Below are 24,740 nucleotides of genomic sequence, written 5' to 3'. Positions count from 1 at the left end.
CAAAGTCTACGTCCATGGCCTTAAACACTTGCCCATTTCAGGTTAAATGAAATTTTTAGTATGTATGCCAGCTCACAGTGTAATGCTCTTGTTTTTCTTTGCCTCTATTTTGAAGTTTTCCACAATCGGCTGAACCTAGTGGGGATGATAATCAAATTGCTTTGGCCATTGGAGTGCTTGAAGATGATTGGAAAGATACAATTCAACTACAGAAGCAGGAGGAGGTAGGAGATCAGATACTGTGTTATGTTACTAACCATATAGTCATATGCACAAGAGGAAGTAAAGCTTGCATATGATGTGCATTTGCCCAGTGACAGTCCTGCTCCCAACAAACTCTGGCCCTAACTAATAAATGGCCTCTAATTCAGCATTCAGAGAAGGATGGGAAATAGAAAAAAACATTACACCCGATAATGGGAGGGAAGGTAGAATATGAGAGTATACTGGAGAGAAACAAAAATGGATTGTAAGAGCTTCTGTGCAGGTGCATAAAAAGAAAAGGACTACAAGGACAAATGTGGCTGTCTTGTAGCCAGTGACAGGAGAATTTATCATGGAAAATAAGGAAATAGCAGGACAATTAAAAGCAATACTTTGTCCATCTCCATGGAAGAAGAGACAAAAAGCTGGCAGTAATACTGAAGAATCAAGTGTCTAGTGGTGCTGAGGATTTGAATGAAATTAGCAAAAAAAAAACTAGAGATGTTATTGACGTTGAATGCTGATAACCCCAAAGGACCGAGGGATCTACATCCCAAATTTTTGAAAGTGGTGACTCTAGAAATGATGGAGGCATTGTTTTTCATCTTTCAAAATTTTGGAATGATTCCTACAGGTTAGACGGCAGCAAATATCACCCCAGTATTTTTTTAAAAAAAGGGAAAAACAGAAAACTATCCAATCTGTTAACCTAACATCGGTAGTAGGAAAATTGCTTGAATCCATGAAGGATCTCATAACAGAATACTTTAGTATTGAGCAGAGTCAGCACAGATTTATGAAAGGAAAATCATGTTTGATTAATCTGTAAGAGTTCTTTGAGGATGTCACTTGTGGAATAGACAAAGGGAAACCAGTAGATAAGGCGCATTTAGATTTTCGGCAGGCTTTTGATCAGATCTACGCAGGAAGTTGGTCATATTGGGAGTTGTATATTAGCGTAGATTGAGAATTGGTTAACTGATAGAGTAAAGAGTGCAATTAAACAGGATTTTCTCAGGTTGCCCAGACTGTGACAAGTGGGATACTGCTGGCTTTGGTGCCGTGGCACTAGCTATTCTTAGTCTATATTGACAGTTTGGTTGAAGCAACCATTTGTCGTGATACAAGTTTGTTGGGTGGGATTGTGAGAAGGAAGGAGGATCTCAAAAGGCTTTGAGGGGATAAAGACAAGCTGGCTTGGCAAGAACATGACAGGCAGAATATGATGTGGAAAATGTCATTTTGCCCACTTTGGTGCACAAAATATAAAAGAGTTTCTTTTTAAATGTGATAGGTTGGGAAATGTTGGCATTCAAAGGGACCTATATGTCCTTGCACATGTCACTGAAAGCTAACAATTTTGAAGGCAAATGGCATGTTGACCTTGATTCCATGAGGATTTGAGTAAAGGTAATTTGCTATAGTTATAAATGACATGGTGAGATTGCACCTTGAAACCTGTGAACAGTTTTGGTCTCCTTACCTAAACAAAAAGTATACACACCATAGAGGGACTGCAGTGAAGATCCATTAGACTGGTTACTGGGCTGGTGGCTTTGCCTATAAGGAGAGGTTGAGTACAAGAATGGGAGGTGATCTCATTGAAACTTACAAGTATGATACAGGCTTGACAGGGTAGATGCAGGGAGGATGTTCCCCTGGCTGAGGAGTCTAGAATCAGGATTTAGTCTTGGAATAAGGTCAGATTTTTGCAATCAGAGGGCAGTGCATCTTTGGTCTGTTGAGCCTTAGACATTGAATTTGTATAAAACAGATCGATAACTTCTGGATATTAAGGGATAAGGAGATAGTGAAGGAAAAGGACACTGAGAAGATCCTCCATTGTCCATGGTCTTGATGAACAGCCAACTGGGCTGAAAGAGCCAGATGTCCTACTCGTATCTTCTAATGTTATGGACGTGAGATTGCAGGTGCCTTTTTTTTCCCCTGATTTATTAATTCTGGGGATGTGACCATTGAAGCCAAGGCTAGCATTTGTTGCTCAGATTTGGCTTTCTCTGAGAAGATGGTGGTGAACTGCTGTCGGGAACTGCAGCAATCATTGTGATGAAGGTACTCCAGTAGTGATGTAGGGAGTTGTAGGATTCTGACCCAGTAGTGAACAAGGAATGGCAAAGGCTGACCTTAAGATGCAGTGGTGTTCCTGTGTGCATTCTGCTTGTCTTTCTAGGTGGTGAAAATTGGGGTTTTGATGGTTACTGTTGTAAAACTTTTGGTGAGTTGCTGCAGTGCACCTTGTGGATGCTGGTGGTGCAATGAATGTTTAAAATGGTGGATGGACAGTCATTCAAGACAGCTGATTGCTTTGAATGTTGCTGGCATTACACTCATCCGGGCAGATTGAAAGTATCTCATTACACCCTAGACTTGTGCTTTGTGAAGACTCACTGGGGAGTTGAAGTGATCACTCTTTGCAGAATGCTTAGCTTCTGACCGGCATTTGTTGCTAAAGTATTAATGTGAATAACCTGGTTATTGATTACCCCAAGGTCATAGCAGTTAGGGAATTCAGCATCAGCATACTGTTGAATAGAATGCCCTTGGCTATAAATCCCACTTTATTGTATCGTAGCTGGAAATGCTTAGTTTGGCCAATAAGTGCCTATATTAAGAATAATTACAGTCCACTATGAAACACCACCAATGCTTCCAACTATGAGGTGCCAGTTTTGTATTGACAACAGAACCAAGTTGTGACTTTGTTCTTACTTTTTGCACAGCAAGTAAACTGCAGTCTGGCTAACTAGATGGGTGGGTAATTTCTGATGCCCCTCCCATCTGTGGATGAGTCTGCAGTTCCTGTACCAGCTCACCAGCTACCCAAGAACCCGCAAAATGGAAGCAGGTTATCCTCAATCCCAAAGGGCTGCCTGAGAAGAAGATACTGTAATGTATCTATCACATAAAAATATTAGGACTGCCAATTATCGCAGTTAAAGTATATACTTAATACAAAGAAAAATTAACATTAATGCAATACTCATGCACATTATTGGCAAAAAACAACTCACTACTTATCCTCTGCACTGTATTCAGCAGTCGGCTGCTCTGAATCCTGACTATGTTCAAGGATTCCCTGGGTCATGGACTGAGTTTGACAAAATTAATTTTGACTGAGGCTTTTGTATGGTCCTAAAGGTATAGAATGAGAGGTAGTCAACCTCGGACCTGCTTATCCTCGCTCCTCGTTGCTCTCCTCTGGCACCTTCTTCCTTCCCTGAACTTCTTACACTATTCTTTTAAATTGCAAGCCAAATAGATTTGGGCAACAAATACCAACCTTGCCTGCAATGGGCATATTCCCAGAATGAATAAATTGGGAAAAATGGAGTTTCACCCTGACTCTCGATTCTAGAAGCCAGTATAGTTTTTTTCCCATTTCCCATTCATTGTTAATAAACAGCTGAACTAGAGCCATTCACAAATAACTTGATTGCACTTACTACTAAGTCTGTCTAAGGAGTGTAAGCTTAGTAGGAAATGTAACCAAGGCACTTGATAATGAACCACAGGATCATGAATGGTGAGGCAAAATGAATTAGGGATGTGCATGAGTCCAGAACTGAGGATATGCAGAGATCTGATGGTCTAGAGCTGGAAGAAGTTGAGTGGGTGCAAGCCTGTTGAGTGAATTGAACATGACAATATCAAAATTACATCATTAGAGATTATAAAGGCAAAATATATTCTATTGGAACACTCAAGAATATTGGTATTCTATTGTTGTTTTAACACTTGTGTTAAAACCACGTTAACTTTTTTAAAAACCACTGAACAGCTCTAAAAGCAATGGATGTGTAAAGTATATACTTTCTTAAAAAGGGCCAAACTAGACCACTCTGCTTCCTTAACTAAAACTAATGAGAAAAGTTCGAAGGAAGCTGGCATGAATGGTTACAATTCATGCGAATTTGAAATGTTTAAGGTTGAGTTGGTTTTGAACCTTTATACACGTAGAGAGTGGATTTGTATTTTCTAAGCCACATTTTTTTGACGCATTTCAGAATTAAATTTTGTTGATCCCAATTAACAGCTGTTGTGGAAGGTAAAACATCTATGGGCATCCTTTCTCATTCAGCGCCAACACTCACTCAGATCCCAGTAAGTAGCTTCGTTGTGGATAGCATGGTATTGCTGTGATCAGGGTTCCTTATAGTTTGAGGCAATGACACTTTCTAATCTTCACAAATATGTTTTCCTTAAAAGAAAAGTGTGATTCGCTACTTCACCTTTGAGGGTTTACGCTACATTTGGATCGAGAAAAAAGGAAGCTTCTGCAAGCTCAGGTAGGTGAACTTGTGTAGGAGCACCAGATATGCCTCCAGTTGTTGGAAAAGGGGAAGAGGATTGAACTGAGTAATAACAGGTCAGTCAGCCTAATATCATGGATGGAAAATTACTGGAAAAATCCCTTGAGCAACAGTGTAAATCATTTAGAAAGACAGATGAAACACAGTCAGCATTGTTATGTTTAGAGAAGGTTGTGTCAGGGTAGCAATTGAATTCACTGAGGGAAGTCTGAAGGTAACACCTTTGACAAGTATTGAATCTCTGGACTTGATAAGATTTTGCATGTTAGACTGTCTGGATGAGTAAAATTTAAATTTGATTCAGCAGCAGGAAGCAAGAGGTAATTGTCAACAGGTGTTTTAAGCAATAGGAGGCTATTTGCAGTGGGATTTCCCAGGGCTTAGTACTAGTTTGCAGATGATACAAAAATTGAATATGTGTGATAATGTACAGAGTGTCCATGAAGGGACAAAGATAGACAGTAAAAAGGCATACAGGATACTTTGTTGGTAGTGCCATAGAATATAAGAATAATATAAGGTCATGCATGAAGACAATGTTTTTAAAAAATTAGAGTACTATATAATCTTGTCTAAAAGAAGCATGGCAAGAAAATTTCCAGCCATGGTGTTTCCTCCTGCCCTTTCGTTAACTTCCAGCATTCTTCAAGGGTCTCCTCTTGTATCCCTTCTCACCCCCATCTCATGCTGCTCTTTGGTGACTACATCACAGGTGTAGAGTCAGCTTCAGAATTAGAGCTAGAATTCAGCTCTAATTCTTTCTCTCTCCCTGGACCCATTTACTATCTCTTTGCTTATCTAATAGCTAGAATGAGCTGCAATCTTCTTCAATAATACATTGAGACTAAAGCTGTTGTTTATAAGCCAGGCCACAAATTCAGTAGTCCTGCTGCTGATCACATTCTTTACCTAACCAGTAACTCAGGCTGTTTACAAATTTACCACCTTCTTTGATCTTGAGCTGAATTTTCTCATATTCATGTTTTTGTACGGCCTGCATATCTTTCTAATGTGGAAGGAAACCTGAGCACCTGGGTGGAAACCCATGTGGTAGTGGGGAGAATGTGCACACTCCATGCCATTTGCAGTGGGATTTCCCAGGGCTTAGTACTAGTTTGCAGATGATACAAAAATTGAATATGTGTGATAATGTACAGAGTGTCCATGAAGGTAGGAAGATAGACAGTAAAAAGGCATACAGGATACTTTATTGGTAGTGCCATAGAATATAAGAACAAAATAAGGTCATGCATGAAGACTATATTTTAAAAAAATTGGAGTACTATATAGTCATGCAGACTGCAGCTGAGAACTCGGGTTACTGGAGCTGTGCTGCCAAGTTTGTTCCACTGTGAAAACTGGTTACTTCCATTTCCATTGTTAGCCACTTCCACTGCTGCTTCAACTCTCATTAATTTCACGATGTACTTGCCTTTTTCACTGATATTATGGCTGATCTTCCACCCCCACCTCCTATAACACTTAAGTTCTTTCAAAACCTGCTGCTGACATCCTATTTCTCACTGTGTTCCATTTATTCATGGCTCCCTTTCTTGCTGACCACCACTGCTTGTTGGTGCCCCAACATTTGGAATTTTAAATCCTTATTTAATTCCCCTTATAGAGTCTTTATCCATTTTTCATTTGTTAATTTTGTTCTATAGATGCAAGTTTTGTTGTGTGTGTGGCTTGTAACACTGAGATTGGTTTTTCCTATTCAGTGATCTTGATGAGATACTGACGTGTGAGGACATTCACAAACAACAGAAGGGACTCAGCAGGCACTACCAAAATAAAAAGTAAGTCCTTGACAGATCATAGAAATTCTAGTTACTGATAGATAGAATGTTTTGCTAAAATATTCCTGGAAGCAAGTAGTTGGTAAAGCTCTGAGGAGGTGCATGACTTTGCCTTCAGGCTTAATAACAGATGATCTTGTGGCTGATTAACAGGAATTTCTTACAGTTATTCAAACAATGTCTGTGCAAGCTTAGTTTCTACGTAAGTAAATGTGGACCTTGTTTTCTAGGATGTTACCTAATTAAGAACAGAGAAGAATACAACACAGGAACAGGGCCTTTGGCCCATGAAGTCTGTGCCAATCATGCTGCCAATTTAAACTAATCCCATCTGCCTGCACATGATCTATAATCCTTTCATCTCCTGCCTGCTCTGCAAAAAAAAACTTGCCCCATAAATCTCCTTATCCCCCTATCCCCTTAAAGCAATGCCCTCTTGTATTTGACATTCTCACTCTGGGAAAATGATTCTGACTATCTAACCTATTTGCCTCTCATAATTTTATATACTTCTATCAGGTCATCCCTCAGCCTCTGATGTTCCAGAGGAAACAATCCAATGTCTTCTTGTAGCTCATACTTGTTCATCCAAGCAATATCCTGGTGAATCTCTTCTGCACCCTCTCCAAAGCCTCCACATTCTTCCTGTAATATGGCAACAAGGACTGGACACAAAAATTCAAATGTGGCCTAACCAAAGTTTTATACAGCTGCAAGATTACTTCCTGACTTTTATACTCAATGTCCTGACGATGAATGCAAGTATGCCTTATGCACCACCCTATCTATTTGTGCTGCCACTTCCAGGGAGCTATGGGATTGCACCCCAAGATACCTCTGTACATCAGTGCTCCAAAAGACCCTATCATTTATTTTATGCTTTCCTCTTATATTTGATGTACTGAACCATAAATACCAAGGAATGCTGGGATTACTATTTAGTAGTTGTCTGCAATCTATGCAAAGGGAGGAAGATACTTTTTCAAAAAATGAATACTCAATCATCAGCCTGTGTCGAGTGAGCTAATATCTGATTGGGTACCTGTTGGAATATGTCAAGTGATTCTGTTACATTTGATCTGTATTTCAGCTACAGTCGCCTGCTTTTTCTCCATATCCCTTGATACCATTACTGAACTGAAATCTATCTACGTCAGATATGAACATTTCAGTTGACTCTTTGAAGTGCTACAGTTGTTCTCATTATCCATGTACTACAGCACAGAAAATAAGCCAGGATTTCAATACCCAGTCATCGCTTAACACCCTCAGCTAGAAAATATGTGTGAGTGAAGCATGAGAGAACAGGATTAGACTTGGAAGTGATATGCTTCTCGGATGAATGAATTGCTAACATTCATTGTCCATACTTGCATGTGAGCTATACCTGAAAGATACTGCTATCTGTAAGAATTGCCTTGGCAAAAGTTAGGCTCTGCTGGTTTGCTGTAATTTATTTGTTTTACTTGCAGAAGACAGGTGTATGGACCAAACGTGATTGAGGTGCTTGTAAAATCATACTTCACACTACTAGTAGAAGAGGTGAGTTGAAATGGGCCTGTTTTTTTCCATAGAAGAGAGTGAGTTTTTTTGGGTTGGGTAGATTGTAAAATGAGCATCTTAATCATTGTGCTGTGACTTGCTGATGTATGGAATTAGAATTCCAAAGCAGGAGAATAGTGGCCCAGAATTCATTAATGTAGTTCAATAGTGGGGTCCAGAATTCATTCATCATCCAGATTCAGATGATGATATTTTCACTACAGAGGAGGAAGAAAAACAGCCAAGTTTCCACTACTGCAGTACTTGGTTGTTGGTTGTAAAGAGGAAATACCCTTCTACTGTTAGAGGTACTCTTTCCCATTAAATGGAGGGACAAAAACTTTCAGGGTGAAGAGAAAATCCTTACTCAAAAGTAAATGCTTCCTTTATTGAAATCTGATGTAATTTTAATTTGAGAAACCAGGGTTTCTTTCATCCTGATAGCTTGGACCAAATGCATGAAGGTGTCGTACAGTGTGTGTCTGAGCATAAATAGGAAGAGTCCAGCTTCACCCCTTGTCAGTGCTGTGTTATTTGATCTTATATAACAGAAGGGCTACTAAATTAGCTTTGCACTTGCAATGGAGAAGGTATAAAGTTACTGTACTTGATCATTGTTCCCATGCGCTCTCTGTGTATGCTTGCGTGCATGTGGAAAATAAGATTTCTTTATTAATCACATGTACATCGGAACACACGTGAAATGCATCTATTGCGTAGAGTGTTCTGGGGGCAGCCCGCAAGTGTCGCCACGCTTCCAGCGCCAAAATAGCATGCCCACAGCTCCTAACCCATACGTTTTTGGAATGTGGGAGGAAACCGGAGCACCCGGAGGAAACCCACGCAGACACAGGTAGAACGTACAAACTCCTTACAGACAGCAGCCGGAATTGAACCCAGGTTGCTGGCGCTGTAAAGTGTTACGCTAACCGCTACACTACTGTACAATGAAGAGCTTGAACTCAGCTGTCAAAGTAAATGACCTTGCAGATGTTCACAGTCCAGATATACCATTTGGTTAGGTACTCAAGAACAAATGAAATGCAATGTAAATTGGCATTTTGAATTGTGGAAGTAAAGGGAAAAATAATGAGTAAAGGAAAGGGAGCCCAGCTCTATTATCCTATAAGAATGATGCAGTTTAGTTCACTGTTTCTAATTGTAATATGTTTATCAATTCTAAGTTTGAACTCTTTTTTTTCTGTTCCAGATCCTGAATCCTTTCTACATTTTCCAGATTTTCAGTATTATACTTTGGATCACTGAGGAGTATTATTACTATGCAGGGTGTATCTTGTTCATCTCGGTTATATCCATCAGTATATCCCTATACCAGACGCACAAGGTACATCATTAAGGAGCAAGTAACAGAAGTTGCCACTGTGTGGAGGATCTGAGCTCTGCTGCTGGAAATAAAATGATTTTGATGTCTTCATGTTGTTTTAAACTTGAAACGTAAAAGCTAGGTTACATCAGCAAATGGCAGCTTGAGGATATTTGATAAATTTCTACCAATTTATAGAATATTTTGATGGTTTTCATGCAGTTAATTAACCCACTATTTATTTAAATTGCTTGTAATGTTTTTCATAAGGTATTGTGCATGAAAATGAGGTATTAACTCTATTTGTTGGTAAATTATAAGTGTATAATATAAGTGTAAGTTTGTACTGTGTGCAATGGAAGGAGAAATATACCAGTTTCTCAGATCCCATGTTCCACAAACTCTTTAAAAGTACTGACAAGTATTGAGGTGTAGAAGTACTTGTCAGCCTTTTTTAATGTTGTATCCTTATGCAGTCAGATGTTTTGAGACAATTTAAGGTAAGAATTAGACTTTCATTGAAAGTGTATTAGCTATCTAAATCTACAGTCCAGTAACATAGAGCAGGTAAAGAATAAATGTAGGGAAGGGAATTAAATGTTCCTGCTCTTTCAACAGTAGTTGGAATAAATTGCCCTGTAACTTGTGTAGAAAAGGGGATTGGGAGTGGGATAACAATAAGGTGCCTCTGGCACATTGTAGTCTATGCTGTATATTTAATAAACAGTTGTGGACCATGTCCCTTGAATAACAACTCCAGGTTGACAGCACTAAGTGACGTTTTCTAGCTTGTTGAAACTTCCACAGAAAAGTCGATGAGATTATGTGGTTGAAAACCAAATCAACTGTTTTAAAATAATCCAAGAGAATGAGGGTTTTGCTGTTGTACTAAATCTTTATTGTTATTGCATCTTGGTTTGAGTTAGCCATTACTAACCCTAACCCTAAATCCCCAGGGCTGGATGAGATTTATCTCAGGTTGCTATGGGAGGCAAAGGAGGAGATGCATTTTTGCATCTTTGTCAGCCATAGATGAGGTGCCAGAAGACTGGAGGAGAACTAATGTTATTCTTTTATTTACATAAGGGCAGCAGGGACTAAGCCAGGTAACTACAGCCCAGTGAGCCAGTAGTAGGGAAAATTTTGGAGAAAATCCTATGGGATAGGATAGTATTTGGAAAGGCAGGGGCTGACCAGGGACAGTAAGCATGGCATTGTGCAGGGGAAATTCTGCCTCAGTAATTTGATTGAGCTTTTTGAGGAGGTAACTAAGAAGATTAATGAAGTCAGGGCAATAGACATTGTCTGTATGGACTTTAGTAAGGCAGTTGACGAAGTTATCAGGTCCAGAACTTTAAGGCACTTGGGATCCAAGGTGAGATGACTAATTGGATCCAAAAATGACTTGGTGATAGGAAACAGAGGGTAAAGGTGGAAGGATGCTTTTCTGGTTGGAAGTCTGTGATGAGTAGTGTGCTGCAGGGATTGCTGTTGGGATCTGGTTGTTTGTGATATATATTAACAACTTGGATGTGAATGTAAGAGGTATGATGAGTATGTTTATGAATGACACAAGTTGGTGGTGTGCCTAATGAGGGAAGTTGTCTAAGCCTACAGCAGATGGAATTTAATCCCAACAAATGTGAGATGATTCATTTTGGGAAGTTATATATGGGTAGGACATGTACAATAAATGGTAGGGTACTAAGGAATGTTGATGAACAGAGGTGCCTTGGGGTTCATGCCCCTAGTTCCCTGAAAGTGGCAACACAGGTAGATGGAATGGTGAAGAAGGCAAATGGCATGCTTGCCTTCCTAGGTCAAGGCACAGAATATAAAAGTTAGAACATTGTGTTGCAAATTTACTAAACACTGGTTAGATGGTTCTTGGATTGGTAGACACTAGTTGTGGGGAGAGATTTGATGGGCTGGGTTTGTTTTCCATGACATGAAAGAGGCTGAGGAGTGGCCTGATAGAGGTTTTTAAAATTCTATGAGACATTGGTAGGGTAGTTAGAATCCTTTTCCACATGATATGCATATCAAAAACAAGAGGGCATAGGTTTATGGTGAGAGGAAGGAGTTTTAAATGTGAGAAATTTTAAAGGGTATTTGAGGTGAATTTTTTTTTCATACAGTGTGTAAATATCTAGAACCTGCTACCAGATGAGGTGGTGGAGTCGGATACATTCACTACTTTCAAGAGACATTTAGATATGCACTTAAATAGGCAAGGCACAGAAGGATACAGACTCAGTGTAGGCAAATAGGATTAGTATAGACAGGCAAAAAGATCGGCACGGACCTGGTGGACCAAAGGGCCCGTTTCTGTCAAACTCTGACTCGATGACGTAAGTTTGCATATATCTTAAACTAGTGATACCTGTCAACGCTCATTATTTAGGATCAAGCCAATGGTTCAAACTGGGAAAATCTGTGAAAGAGTAGGGCAAAATACTGATGTGATTGAATTGAAAAGCAAAAACTTGCAGGGGCTGGCAATCTGAAATAAAAAGAAAAATTGCTGAGGATATACAGCAAGTCAAGCAGTATGAGTGGATAAAGAAATAGTTAACACTTCAGATCCATTGACACACAGGACTGAGTTGCCTGATATTTGAACTCCGAAGAGTTAGAGAGGTGATGACATAGAATTGCACATGAAGAAAGGCAATTTGAACAGACTTCTGGCATGCCACTGAGAATCAGAATTTTGAGGAGTTTTTTTTTGAGGTGGTTTGAATCTTCTAAACAATGTATTTGGTGCGATTTAAAAATAATGAACAATGTTGACTTAATATGCTGGTTGCCTTGAATGATTTGTATTGAAACACAAACCACAGAGATTTGTGCAAAAAGTATTGCATCACAGCTACACAGAAAAAAAATTAAAGGTAGATATTTAAGTGAATATATCATCTATATTGCAAGTTTGTGGTAGTCAAAGGAAAGCTACATGACAGAGCAGACACGTACTTGAAATATTTATAGAAACTAGGAAATGGACAGATTTTAAAAATTGGCTTTGTAGATTTGAGAAGAAAAGTTGCTTCTGTTAGAATACTGGAATGGAGGTAATGTCAGTAAGTGGGAGTTTATAGCACTAAAAATTACTTGAAATTTTAATTGCATTTAAATGTTATCTACCAATCTGCTTTTTGATGTATAAAGTTGAAGGTTTGACAGTCTGATAGGAAATCCTAGAAAACAGCAATGGTGATAAACAGATTTTGCAATTGTAGATATCAGCAGATATTCTTTTAAATTTAGTGTTTAAAAATATATAAATTGCTGATTTGGAAATCAGGACATGAGACAGTAATTCAGTTTGCAGCATCAGAGTCGAGTCCTTGCTCTGAGCTTGTTGATTAAAGCTTCCCACCCCGGTTTATCACCTACATCCTGTTGCATGAAATCATCAGTTACTTTCATAATAGTTATTCAATACACAGACTAGCTATGACAATAATGTTTTAGCCACATGAGCTATTTTTGAAGGACATAGATACTTAAATGTATATCTACCTTCCCTAGGCAAACATCTTGTCCATTCAGTAATCAAAGAAATAGAGCACTCATAATGATCAGAAAACATCTGTGCTTAATTTTTCATTTCCCAGTCAGTGCTTTAAGAAGTTTAAAGTGCACGTATCCACATGCACTTGATCATATGTCCAACCATGATGGCTATTATGTTTTTTAATTTACTAATCAGAAGTACATTTGGCTTTGGCAGTAAATGTACATTGTGATTCGTTAATGTGGTGGTAATTAGGCTGTGAAAGTGAAGAATTTCATGATGCAACACTGATTGTATCTGTTTTCTTTGCATGCAGCAAAGTGTAACACTACAGAATATGGTAAAATTAACACTTAATGTACACGTTCGAAGAGATAGTGGAGGTAAGTGAATGATGCTTATATTCTTATGTACCATATGGAACTGTATATGAGCTGGACTGTTTACATAATTTGTAATTGTAGAAAAGTGTTTTTCAAGAAACAACAAGTGTGGCTGAGACAATTAATGACTTATCACCATGACTTATTGGATAAGATACTGCCCAATTTAGCATTGAATTTTAGAAACAAAGGCTTTCTACAAGTCCCATGGCAGCACTAAGTGAACTGATAACTGTTGGAGCATTAGACACACACACACACACACACACACACACACACACACACACACACACACACAAAATTTAACCCTTGATTTTAATTAGACCATAGCTAGTCAGTATCTTTTGTAAAAAAAAATTGTACAGAACCTTTCATAACCTTGAGATATCACAAAATATTTAACAGCCAATTTTGTATGGTTGAAATGTAGTGAAAATGTGACCAACTATATTATCCCCCTTGACTAAGCAATCTGCCAATACTTGTTGGGGCAAAACTGGATCTATGAGCAATGTACTGAAGGGTTGTGAGAATATTTGTGGATTTTAAATCTCAGTAAAAGATACCACCTGTAGAAGAAGAGGAGAGGGAAAACTAATGAGTGTGACAACCAAATCCATTATCAAATAGTAATGGACTCTATCCTTAGTGACAGCAGTCACCTGTTGATTATTTTAAAATATATGTGTGTGTGTACAGACAGCTGCTCTGAAGCCATCGTCTTCAATCCTCTTCATAGACTTCATTCGCTCTTCCTTGGCTTCATCTGTCCCCGTCCCTTGGCTTTGCCCCAAAACTGAACCAAGTTGTCCATGATCTTGATGTTATTTTTGAATTAAATCTCCTTCCTAAGCATTCACTAAAGTTATCTTTTTTCCACTTCCACCCCTGCCCTGGCTCAAGTGCTGCTGTAGCATTTATGCTTGCCACTAGATTCAACTATTCCAATGCACTCCTTGTTATCCATGTTTTCATTTGACCAGAGTCCTGTTAATCCATGATTTTTGTTCGCTGATGTGTGACATCTTTTCAAATACCTCAATTTTAAAAAAAAGAATGAGAATTTTCAAAGTTCTTCATGATTTCACCTTTCCCTATGCCTCTAATCTTCCCCAACCCTAAAACCCCTCCAATATATTTGCATTCTGTCATTGCAGGGGTCATTGTGTTCAGAAGTGTAATCACTGCACTGTCTTGATTCAGCTGCCAAGGTCTGAAGTTGGTAGTTCTCTCCCTAAACCTCTTCATCACTCTTACTTTTAAGATGCTCCTTAAACACTATCTCTTTGACCTTTATCTTTAATATCTCCTTATAAGCCTCTGAGTCAGTTTTATTTTGTTTGTTAACACTCCAGTGAAACATCTTGTGAATTTTCTACTCTGTTAGGGTTCCAATATAAGTAGGAACTTGTTGTTCTCTTACTGGTTTTTCTGTCCTGATTTGGTAAATGGTGTGCCGTTTAAGGCTTGGAGCACAAGAAGTTCACCATTTCCCATTTGTGCCCATACTTCATGGAGTGGAACTTAGGTAGCAATAAGAGAATAGTTAATGTTACTTTGAGGAGGTTATTACTGTCATTTTAACAAACTATATTTATAAATGTTCATTATGCACTTTTATTTTTGCTTTGTGGTTTTGCAGTTTTATTAGATATTCAGTGGTTTGAAATCAGCAAGAACATATTCCTTTCTGTGCTGTTATGAATATTTTTGCACAGAAAAGAATCTTGGAACAAGCATGTTATGTACTTGTATGATAACTTTAAGCTTAGTTTCTAAACAGCAGTGTTTATTTACACATTCTTTCCATGTAATCAATGTGAAAACCTTGTGTTTTGTATGTGTGGTTGTAAATTAAGTCAATTTTTGACAATGGGCTAGCCATTGGTCTCATCCTTGAAATTTGTATTGGTTCTTACTAGTTTGTCTTGCGTACTCTTGGTAAGTAGTTTACTGGTCTTTTTTTTAACAGAAGAGGAAATGGTGAATTCTCGGGATTTAGTCCCTGGTGACTGCATTGTGATCCCTGAAGATGGAATTCAGATTCCATGTGATGCAGCACTTCTAACCGGAGAGTGTATGGTCAATGAGAGCATGCTTACAGGTGAGAACCAAACAGAACCAGTTTTTTTATCCCCCTGCCCTCCTGAAGAAGCTGATTGAGTCTATGGCTCCCCAGGTCATCTTCTGGTTGTCTCACCTATTACTATCTTTCATGTTTGAGCAAGATTTTTCTTAATTTTTTGTTTTAGGCTGTGGATGTGGCTCTATTTTCAATCATATTTTTCCCTGTAGGACATTATTGAATGAGATGGGTTTTATGACAACTCAGCAGCTTCATAGTCACTGTTATTGATTTACTCCAGACTAATTTAATTGTTTGAATTTAACTTTCCCAGCTACCAAGGTTGAATTAAAACCAATGTCTTCGGATCAATGGTCCTGACTTCTAATTGCATCCAATTTACCTTAAAAGCAAAAAATGCTGGAATTTTGTAGCAAGTCAGGCAGTATCTGTGGAAAGAGTAACGGAGTTGATATTTCAGTCGATAATTTTTCATCAGAACTAGCAAAGTTAGAAAATAAGTTTTTTTTAAGTTGCGTAGAATGGCAAAAGGCGTACTACAAAGGAAATGTCAGTGCTTGGATGAAAACCAATAGAGACTGATGCAAATACTGGTGGTGCTGGCTGAGGAATGGTGAAGGCTTATTAATTGCACCTGAGTTGAAATGAGAAAAGCAGAAAAAATTGCTGGAACTGTAGGGTATATAGCTCAGTTCCAATACTCCTTTACTCTCTCTTCAATTTACCTTCAGTGCTTTAGGCCAGTACCACCAGCATTTGTATCACAATCTTTCATAGTTTCCACCTTACAGACATGGCCAGTTCTGATGAAATATCATTGACCTGTAACTTAACTCTGTTTTTCTTTCCACAGATAATCCCTAATTAGAAGTGTACACGGCATTTTTGTTTCAGATTTCCAGCATCTGCAGTTTATTTGCTTTTGTTACTTAAATATCATGTTTGATTGGTTAGAATGATTAATGGTCCTTATGGGTCTCTCTTTCTCAAGCTGTCCATTAGTCTCTTGAGCTCATTCCTGCTCTCTCTCTCTCTCTGTCTTTTTCAGTTTCCCCTTGAGACTCCCCTGCTGTAGTTAAGCAAGGCACTTTTGAAGGTTGCACTTGTAATCCTTGAAACATTTATCTGAGCCCACTAAATTGGGATGTGGTAGCTCCAACAGTTTCTCCAGGCCTGGCATACTAGCAGATCTGTATCATTCTAGACAATGCTAGGTAATCATCTCAGAGCAACATATTGCATTGCGACTAGCTGAATGTGCATTTTTCAATCTATCAGCCTAATAAAAGACAAATGGAGTTAATTCTGCTTGTGCATTGATAATCCCCAGGCCTTGTAAAAAGCATTTGCCTAGCAAAATTGGCCGACTGGTAATGTAAGCTGTGTTTGAATATTTTTCCTTACTTCTGTATCTCTGCCAAGAGGAAGCTGGCTTTGGTTTGTTCGTACATCACCCTGCCCTAATTCAAGCATTGTAACATTTTTTTTTAGTTTTTCTGCTTTTTGTGTTTGTAGAAATGAGTGAAAGCTGATGAAATTTATGTTAACTGTTGTCAGTTCCTCATTCTTCTTTGGGCCCTCCACTCCCATCATTCACTGATTTGGAGTGCTTGCGCCTTGTTAATTGTTTTTCTCTTCCATAGTGGCTTCTGAAGTATTGAGAGAGGGCAATGCCAATTAAGTTTGATGGACTTTAGGAATGAGGTTTATAAGCAGCTTGCACATCTGTAGCACTTCTGGAAGGAAACCTGGGGGAAAAGTGGGTGGGTGAAAGCTAAAAGAATGATTAGAGAATCGTTCTTATGGACCTTTGAAAGGGAATGTATGGGGAACTGAATTGAGAAGAGAATTTAAGAAAAAGGGGGGTGCAGCATGTTATCTCCTGTAAACCCATATTAAGATAAGATATTTTTATTAGTCACATGTACATCGAAACACACAGTGAAGTGCATCTTTTGCGTAGAGTGTTCTGGGGGCAGCCCGCAAGTGTCGCCACGCTTCCGACACCAACATAGCATGCCCACAACTTCCTAACCTGTACGTCTTTGGAATGTGGGAGGAGACCGGAGCACCCGGAGGAAACCCATGCAGACACAGGGAGAACATACAAACTCCTTACAGTGGCTGGAATTGAACCTAGGTTGCTGGCACTGTAATAGCGTTGCACTAACCGTTACACCTCCATGCCTGCCCCTGGACACAACCAAGTAATTTATCCAATTTGAGTGATCTTTTTAGTCCTATTGAAAGATTAGAGAGTTGGCTTGGTGACCAGGGATTGGGTTCATGGGACACTGGCACCAGTACTGGATGGTGAGACAGCTGTTCTGTTTGGATGAGGGTTGGAACCAATGTTCTGATGAAAGTTGGGAAGGCAGGGGTGAAGGGCTGTGGGAGGAGGGTTTGTATGAGGATAGAGTGTTAGATTTAAAGGGCAAGTTCAAAACAATAGAACAAAGTAGAATCTTGGTATTGATGTGCAAAAATGGAAAAAAACTGCAGATGCTGGAAACCTGAAATAAAAAGAAACTGCTGGAAGCAATTGATAGGTCTGGCAGTATCTGTGAAAGGGAACAGAGTTGAAGATCTTTCTAACAACTGGTCTTTGACATGAAGCACAAACTTTGTTTCTGCTTCCACAGACACTGCCTGATCTGCATGTTTCCAGCACTTTCTATTAAAGGGCAGTTTAATTGTCCACTACCATTCATGACTCAGCGTTTTAGGATTGCAGATCTTTGATCTGATCTATTAAGCTGTAAGATTGTACATTGCTGTCGGTGTATTCTGTTTTTGCTATTTAGCATACACTTCATCCTGTTTTGCAGCTTCACTTGGCTGGCATCTCCTCATCATTCAACTTGTTACAGAAAATGCTAGAAATGCTCAGCAGCTATCTGGAAGGAGAAATAGAATTGACGCTTAAGGTTGAGGACTATTTTTATCAGTGTGGGGAAAACATTAGAAAGGAAGCAAAGTTTAAGTTGAAAACAAAAGGGAAGGTATGTGAGGGAATGGAGATAGGGACGGATTGAATATGACATGGAGGTGAGAGAGAGTGGTAAGGTTAATGAGTAATAAAAGCTATGTTTGGGTGAGGAGGAAACAGGAGGTGAGAAATAACATTTGAAATTACTGGAGGAGGAGAGATGAACAAAAACTAAATATTGGAAACATGAGATACAGCGGCTGATAATCTGAACTTGTTGAATACAGAGTTAAGTCTGGAAGACTTTGTGTGCCTAGTTTAAAGTGAGCTACTTTGTTTTGGCATGTTTGGTGGATGGCTCAGCAGGTAGTGCTGCTGCCTCACAGCCCAGCAGCCTAGTTTGATCCTGACGTTTGGTTCCGTCTGTCTGGGGTTTGCCTGTTCTCCCCATGACTATGCATGTTTCACAGTCACATAGCACAAAGCACAGTCCTAGAGCCACACTGTAGGAAGGATGTATTTGCATTGCCGAGAGTTCAGAGGACATTCACCAGAATGTTACCTGGATTGGAGGACTTGCGAGAGATCAGATAGGCTGGGTGCGTTTTCCCTAAAGCGAAGGAAGCTGAGGTGTGACCTAATAGATGTATATAAACTTATAAGAGGGATAGATAGAATCATTTTCCCATGGTAGAGGCATCAAAAACAAGACAGCATAGGTTTAAGGTGACAGGAAGGAGGATTTGAGGGGAAAGTTGGTGGTTGATGTTGCTGCTTGAGGAGATGATGGAGTCAGATACTGTTTAAGAGACTTGTAGGCGGGCACAAATAGGCAAGACATGGAAGGATGGGGACCAAATGGGATTAGTGTAGATGGGCAAAAAGTTTGGTATGGACATATTGGGCTGAGGGGCCAATTCCTGCACTGTACAACTTTGTGACTCTAAAACTGGACTCTTCAGCTCACCCTGTCCACACCAATCACCAAGTACCTCTCCATACTCATTCTGTTCTCCAGTACTTGGTCCGTGGCCTTCTCTGCCTTGGTGATTCAAATGCTCATCTAGAGAGTACCTGCCTCCACCACTCACTCTGGAGGGATAACTCCTCAGATCCCCACTAAACGTCTTACCTGTTAGCCTAAACCTGTGTCCACCTGTTTTTGACACTCCTGGTACAGGGAAGGAAGTTTCTCTATCAAATACCCCCTCTGTCACCTCCATTCCAAGGAAAACATTCCTGAAAGGAAAATCATGTTTGACTAATCTGTTTGAGTTCTTTGAGCATGTCATTGGTAGAATTGATAAAAGAAGCTTAAGCTTTCCACAATCTATATCAACAATTTGGTTGAGAGGACCATAGAGTCATAGAGCAATACAGCATGGTTACAGGCCCTACGGCCCAACAAGTCCATGCCAATCACAGTACCCACCCAGCTAGCCCCAATTTCCTGTGTTTGGCCTATATCCCTCTAAGCCCAACCCCTCTATGTACCCATCCAAGTGCTTCTTAAATGATACTATTGTACCTGCCTCAACCACTTCCACCAGCAGCTCATTCCAAATACTCACCACCCTCTGTGTGAGAAAGTTGCCCCTCAGGTCCCTTTTAAATCTTTCCCCTCTCACCCTAAATCTATGCCTCCTAGTTTTGGATTCCCCTACTCTGGGGAAAAGACTGTTACCATCCACCTTATCTATGCTCACCCCTCATTCTCCTACGTTCCAAGGAATAAGGACCTGGACCTAGCCTGGCCAACCTCTCCCTATAACTCAGGCCCTCTAGTCCTGGCAACATCCTCGTAAATGTTTTCTGCACTCTTCCCAGTATAACCATGTCTTTCCTATAACAGGGTGACCAAAACTGTACGCAGTACTCCAAGTGTGGCCTCACCAACAACTTGTACAACTGCAACTTAATGTCCCAACTCCTATACTGAATGCCCTGACTGATGAAAGCCAGTGTGCTAAACGCCTTTTTCACCACCCTGTCTACCTGTGGTGCCGCTTTCAATGAACTATGCACTTATACTCCTAGATCCCTCTGTTCCACAACACTCCATTGTGCCCTACCATTCATAGTTTAAGTCTTGTACTGTACTAAATATTTTTGGACCAAATATCATATTTCTAAGAATGCTGATTATACTGAACTACTGAGTACAGAGGAGAACATAGAGGCTCTAAAGGTATATGGAATACAATGCAAAAGATATGAACTTATTCACGTCAGTGCACGTAACAGAATGGATTAGTCTTAATTTTCAAAGCGACCTAGGCGTGGTTGTACACGTCACTGAAGGTCAAAATGTAGGTGCAGCAAGGAATTAAGAGGGCAAATGGAATGTTCACCTTTATTATGAAAAATTTGAGTGCAGGAGTAAGAAAGCCATACTGGAATTGTGTTGGGCCTTGCTGGGGTCACATCTGTACAATTTTAGTCACCATGCCTAAGAAAGGAAGTACTTGTCTTAGAGGGATTGCAGCAAAGGTTCACTAGGCTGGTTCCAGGAACAGCGGGTTTGCTGTAGAAGAAGAGATTGATTAGACTGGAACTGTATTCTCTAGAATTGAGAAGAAAGAGGGAAGATCTCATTGGAACATACAACATTCTTGAAGGACTTGATAGATTAGGAGAGAGGATGATTCCCTTGGCTGAGAAATCTAGAACAAGGGGACTCAATTTCAGAATCAGGGATTGTTTAGGACTGAGAAGAGAAGAAATTTTTTCACTCCGAAGTTAGTGAACCTTTGGAATTGTCTACCCCAAAGACTTGTGGAGGTTGATTCATTATGTTTATTCCAAACAGAGATTGATAGATTTCTGGACAATAAAAAAAAGTCCAGAGATATGGAAATAGAGCTAGAAAATGGTACTGAGGTTGAATGAGGAATGATTATGATGAATGGCTCAAGAGTTGGATAGCCTATTCCTATTTCCTACATTCTTATGTTGTAAGTGGTCGGGGATTCTTTCTTGAAGTACTCAGCCATTGAGTATACTTAAGGCTGAAATCAATGCATTTTTGGACACTGCAGGAATTGGGGCTATGTAGATTGGACAGGAAAGTGGTACTGAGAGATGAGATTATGGGTGATCCTATTGAATGGCAGAATAGGTTCAAGGGGCTGATTGGCCTTCTCACTGATTCTGATTAGGATAACCTACACTGATAGAATGAGGAATTGTGTGTTGTAAGAATGTTTCAAAAAGGAATGCAACAAAAATAACTATTATTGTGTGATATTTTGCCAGGTGAGAGTGTACCAGTGATGAAGACACCTCTACCTGTTCAAGATGTGATCTATTCTTCTGAAGAACACAAACGGCACACACTTTTCTGTGGAACTCAGGTTGTACAGTCAAAGAGCTACAGCATGGATCAACAAGTTTTGGCTGTGGTAGTGAGAACAGGTACTGATTGGACAGAACCAGAGGCCTGATAAAACCAGAATAAGAGTGCAGTGATACTAGTTGGGTAAAACTAAGAAAAAGATTTTAATCTGATGGTTAATGGTGTCACAAGAATTTGCCATGCTATACCCCAGATTGTACATAGCCCACAAAAACATTATTTAATAGTACCATAAAATTTGTTGTCCAATCAAAAATAATATGATCGAGGGACTACCTCTAAAAGGTGCCAGTAAGTAGCCTGGAATTTGATAATACAGGGCTTCCCTCTGAAACTGCTGGCTTCAAAGTGGAGGGAGGATAAATGAAGGAAGGTGTATGAATCATACCAAATCTCCATGTGGTTTGGGCAGAATGCAAGAAGTAATTAGCAGCTCAAGCAGCACCTACCAGGAGAGAAGCAGGTTAATGTTTCAAGTGATGACTGTTCATCAAAGCTGGAAGAAGTTAGAACTCTAATAATGTATAAGCAAATACGCCATGGGGAAAGAAAGTGGTGAGGCTGATAATGAGGAACTAACAAAAGCAAAAGCCTATGATGGGCTGAGAGGAATGTGTAAGGCAAAGGCTTGGGTTGTGTTTCCTCTTGTATTGCTTTCAAGCAGGAATTGTATAATGGTGAGTGTATCAGATAAAGAATGGGTGAATACCTGTAATTTTTAGGTTTACTTATCAGAAAAGCTAATTTTAAGGATTAAAGTGCATTTATCTTCAGGACGAAATGTGAATAGACCCTACAATCATTTTTTTAAAGAGCTGATTCTGCCTCCAGTGAGGACATGTTTAAATGGTGAAAGATTGCAGCATGCTGTTGTGCAGAGGGACTTGGGAGTGCTTGTGCATGAATGACACAAAGGTTGGTTTGCAGATGCAACAGGTTATCAAGAAGGCAAATGGAATGTTGGCCTTCATTGCTGGAGGGATTGAATTTAAGAGCAGGGAGGTTATGCTGCAACTGTACAGGGTACTGGTGAGGCCATACCAGGAATACTGTGTGCAGTTCTGGTCTCCTTACTTGACGAAGGATATACTGGCTTTTGAGGCGGTGCAGAGGAAGTTCACCAGGTTGATTCCGGAGATGAGGGGGTTAGCTTATGAGGAGAGATTGAGACGCCTGGGACTATACTTGCTGGAATTCAGAAGAATGAGAGGGGATCTTATAGAAACGTAGAAAATTATGAAAGGGATAGATAAAATAAAGGCAGGAAGATTTTTTCCACTGGTAGGTGAGACTAGAACTAGGGGATGTAGCCTCAAGATTTGGTGAAATAGATTTAGGACGGAGATGAGGAGAAACTGCTTTTCCCAAAAAGTAGTGAATCTGTGGAATTCTCTGCCCAGGGAATCAGTAGAGGCTACCTCATTAAATATATTTAAGACAGAGTTAGATAGAATTTTGCATAGTAGGGGAATTAAGGGTTATGGGGAAAAGGCAGGTAAGTGGGTCTGACTCCACAGACAGATCAACCATGATCTTATTGAATGGTGGAGCAGGCTCAACGGGCCAGATGGCCTACTCCGGCTCCTATTTCTTATGTTGTTCATTGAAATATATTTCAAAGTTATAGTAACCTGTAGAAGGATTTGTGGCAAAGTCTGGATTCTGTAGTCAAAGGACCAGAGTAAGGAACAGGGTTGGTGGCTCTGATTCTTGTAATGTTTGATAGCTTTCATTTGTCCTATCTGGGGCACTAGACATGCTTATTGCCGTACTAAGTCAACTTACTAAGGCAGCAATGTGGGTTATTGCTTTATTGAATTGAATTAAAATTTTTGCTGATAGCGAGGAAAGTTGGAAAAGACGGTTGTTCAGCTCTGATACCAGAATTGGCATGTGTGAATACTGGCTTTCAAATGGAGCATCTGTATTTTGTAAACCAGTGTTGTCAGGGCATTGTCCTCTGTTGTTAGCTTTGTGCAGTTTTTCTTCAAGAGTTTAGATGGTTAATTCCTTGTATATCTTTCTCTGCAGGCTTTTGCACTTGTAAAGGAGAATTGATCAGTTCTATTCTGTATCCCAAACCTTTGGGATTTAAGTTCTACAAAGATGCAATGAAGTTCATTATCTTTCTTGGAATACTCGGTAAGTGTTTCTTTTTACTGTGGGGAATAATTGTGCCTTTGTCTATACAATTATGACTCTCTATTTCCTTCTGTGAGAAAACATGTGGCATGTACTCACCCTTGCTAAATACCAGATGGAAAGTGCAAGGCAGTAACAATTTATTGAAGCCAAACCTAGATGTTGAGAATTTGAAACAAAACCAAAATACTCAGCAGGCAAGGCAGCATCTATGGAGAGAGAAACAGAGTCAATATTTCAGATCAATGACCCTTCATCAGTTCTGTAACAGTGACTAAGTTTCTCTCTATACAAATGCTGCCTCGCCTGCTGTATACTTTCTGATTGAATTGCCCTACATGAATAGAAGTATCCCATATTTTAATGGCACAGCTTCCACAAAGCTGGTATCTGTGAATTTATCACATCTCGCTTCCTTATCCTGGCAGTAGAATTGATGAATCTTGAGATTCTGGGCACCAGATTTAATTGCTTAAGTGCAAGGAAACCATCTGTAAATGCTATGCTTTCAGTCTGGGAACTAAAGTGATACCGATATACCAGAAATGAGCAAAGATTCCTGCTCCAGGTTCCTGCTATAAAATGTATGTATGGACCTCAGAAGGAGAAAGTCAGGTTTGTTAAGGCACTATCCTTAGCCAGACAACACTCAAACACCTCACTTGGCAAAGTATCAGCATGATTCAATGTCTTATGGCAAGCCAGAGAAAAATATAAAGTGCAGTTTGGAAGGAGACTAGATGTTACAATTGCCAAATGCCTGGTTACCTCAGAGACTAGAACATATGGCATAAAGCTATCATCAGATTTGATTTAAGACTAACTTGAGGTTTTTTTTTAACAGCTTTGATTGGGGACGTATACAGCATAGTGATTCTAGAAAAACAGAAGGTAAGTATTTTAAGACTCGCTTGTCTTTATTTAGTCTAGCAGCTGCAATTTCAGACCGTGAATAGACCAGTCACTCTTTCCTTGTGTATCAAAGGTAGCATTTTGCAAATCCTCAACTCCAAAAGAATTGTATAATGCATAGTGGTCTGGGAGAGTGGAAGATGCAACCCTCTATACTGAGTCCTTTCAAGTGTTCTGTTTTAGGGAAACTTTGAATGGGGATCGGGTTCTTTT

The 24,740-nt window shown here is 39.6% G+C and overlaps 1 protein-coding gene across 2 annotated transcripts in view; it reads left to right on the top strand.

Annotated features, from left to right (window-relative positions):
* The window catches only part of atp13a2 (ATPase cation transporting 13A2), a 71,947-nt gene that overhangs the window by 23,816 nt on the left and 23,391 nt on the right, over nt 1-24,740 (top strand). Inside the window, exons 1-11 of one of the 2 annotated variants that reach the window (XM_052038957.1) lie at nt 172-224; nt 4,230-4,326; nt 4,432-4,511; nt 6,257-6,334; nt 7,807-7,876; nt 9,087-9,221; nt 13,037-13,103; nt 15,076-15,207; nt 21,374-21,532; nt 23,505-23,615; nt 24,460-24,506. In XM_052038957.1, the coding sequence (XP_051894917.1) occupies nt 4,282-4,326; nt 4,432-4,511; nt 6,257-6,334; nt 7,807-7,876; nt 9,087-9,221; nt 13,037-13,103; nt 15,076-15,207; nt 21,374-21,532; nt 23,505-23,615; nt 24,460-24,506 (924 nt within the window). In that variant the 5' untranslated portion in view covers nt 172-224; nt 4,230-4,281. Of the gene's footprint in view, nt 1-115; nt 225-4,229; nt 4,327-4,431; nt 4,512-6,256; nt 6,335-7,806; nt 7,877-9,086; nt 9,222-13,036; nt 13,104-15,075; nt 15,208-21,373; nt 21,533-23,504; nt 23,616-24,459; nt 24,507-24,740 lie in introns of those variants that run through there. The other variant, XM_052038956.1, reaches the window with a different exon arrangement.

The sequence above is a fragment of the Pristis pectinata genome, chromosome 26 (assembly GCF_009764475.1).
Source record: "Pristis pectinata isolate sPriPec2 chromosome 26, sPriPec2.1.pri, whole genome shotgun sequence".
Lineage (NCBI taxonomy): Eukaryota > Metazoa > Chordata > Chondrichthyes > Rhinopristiformes > Pristidae > Pristis > Pristis pectinata.
The sequence above is the reverse complement of the archived record's forward strand: the minus strand, read 5'-3'. Positions and strand labels throughout refer to the sequence as shown.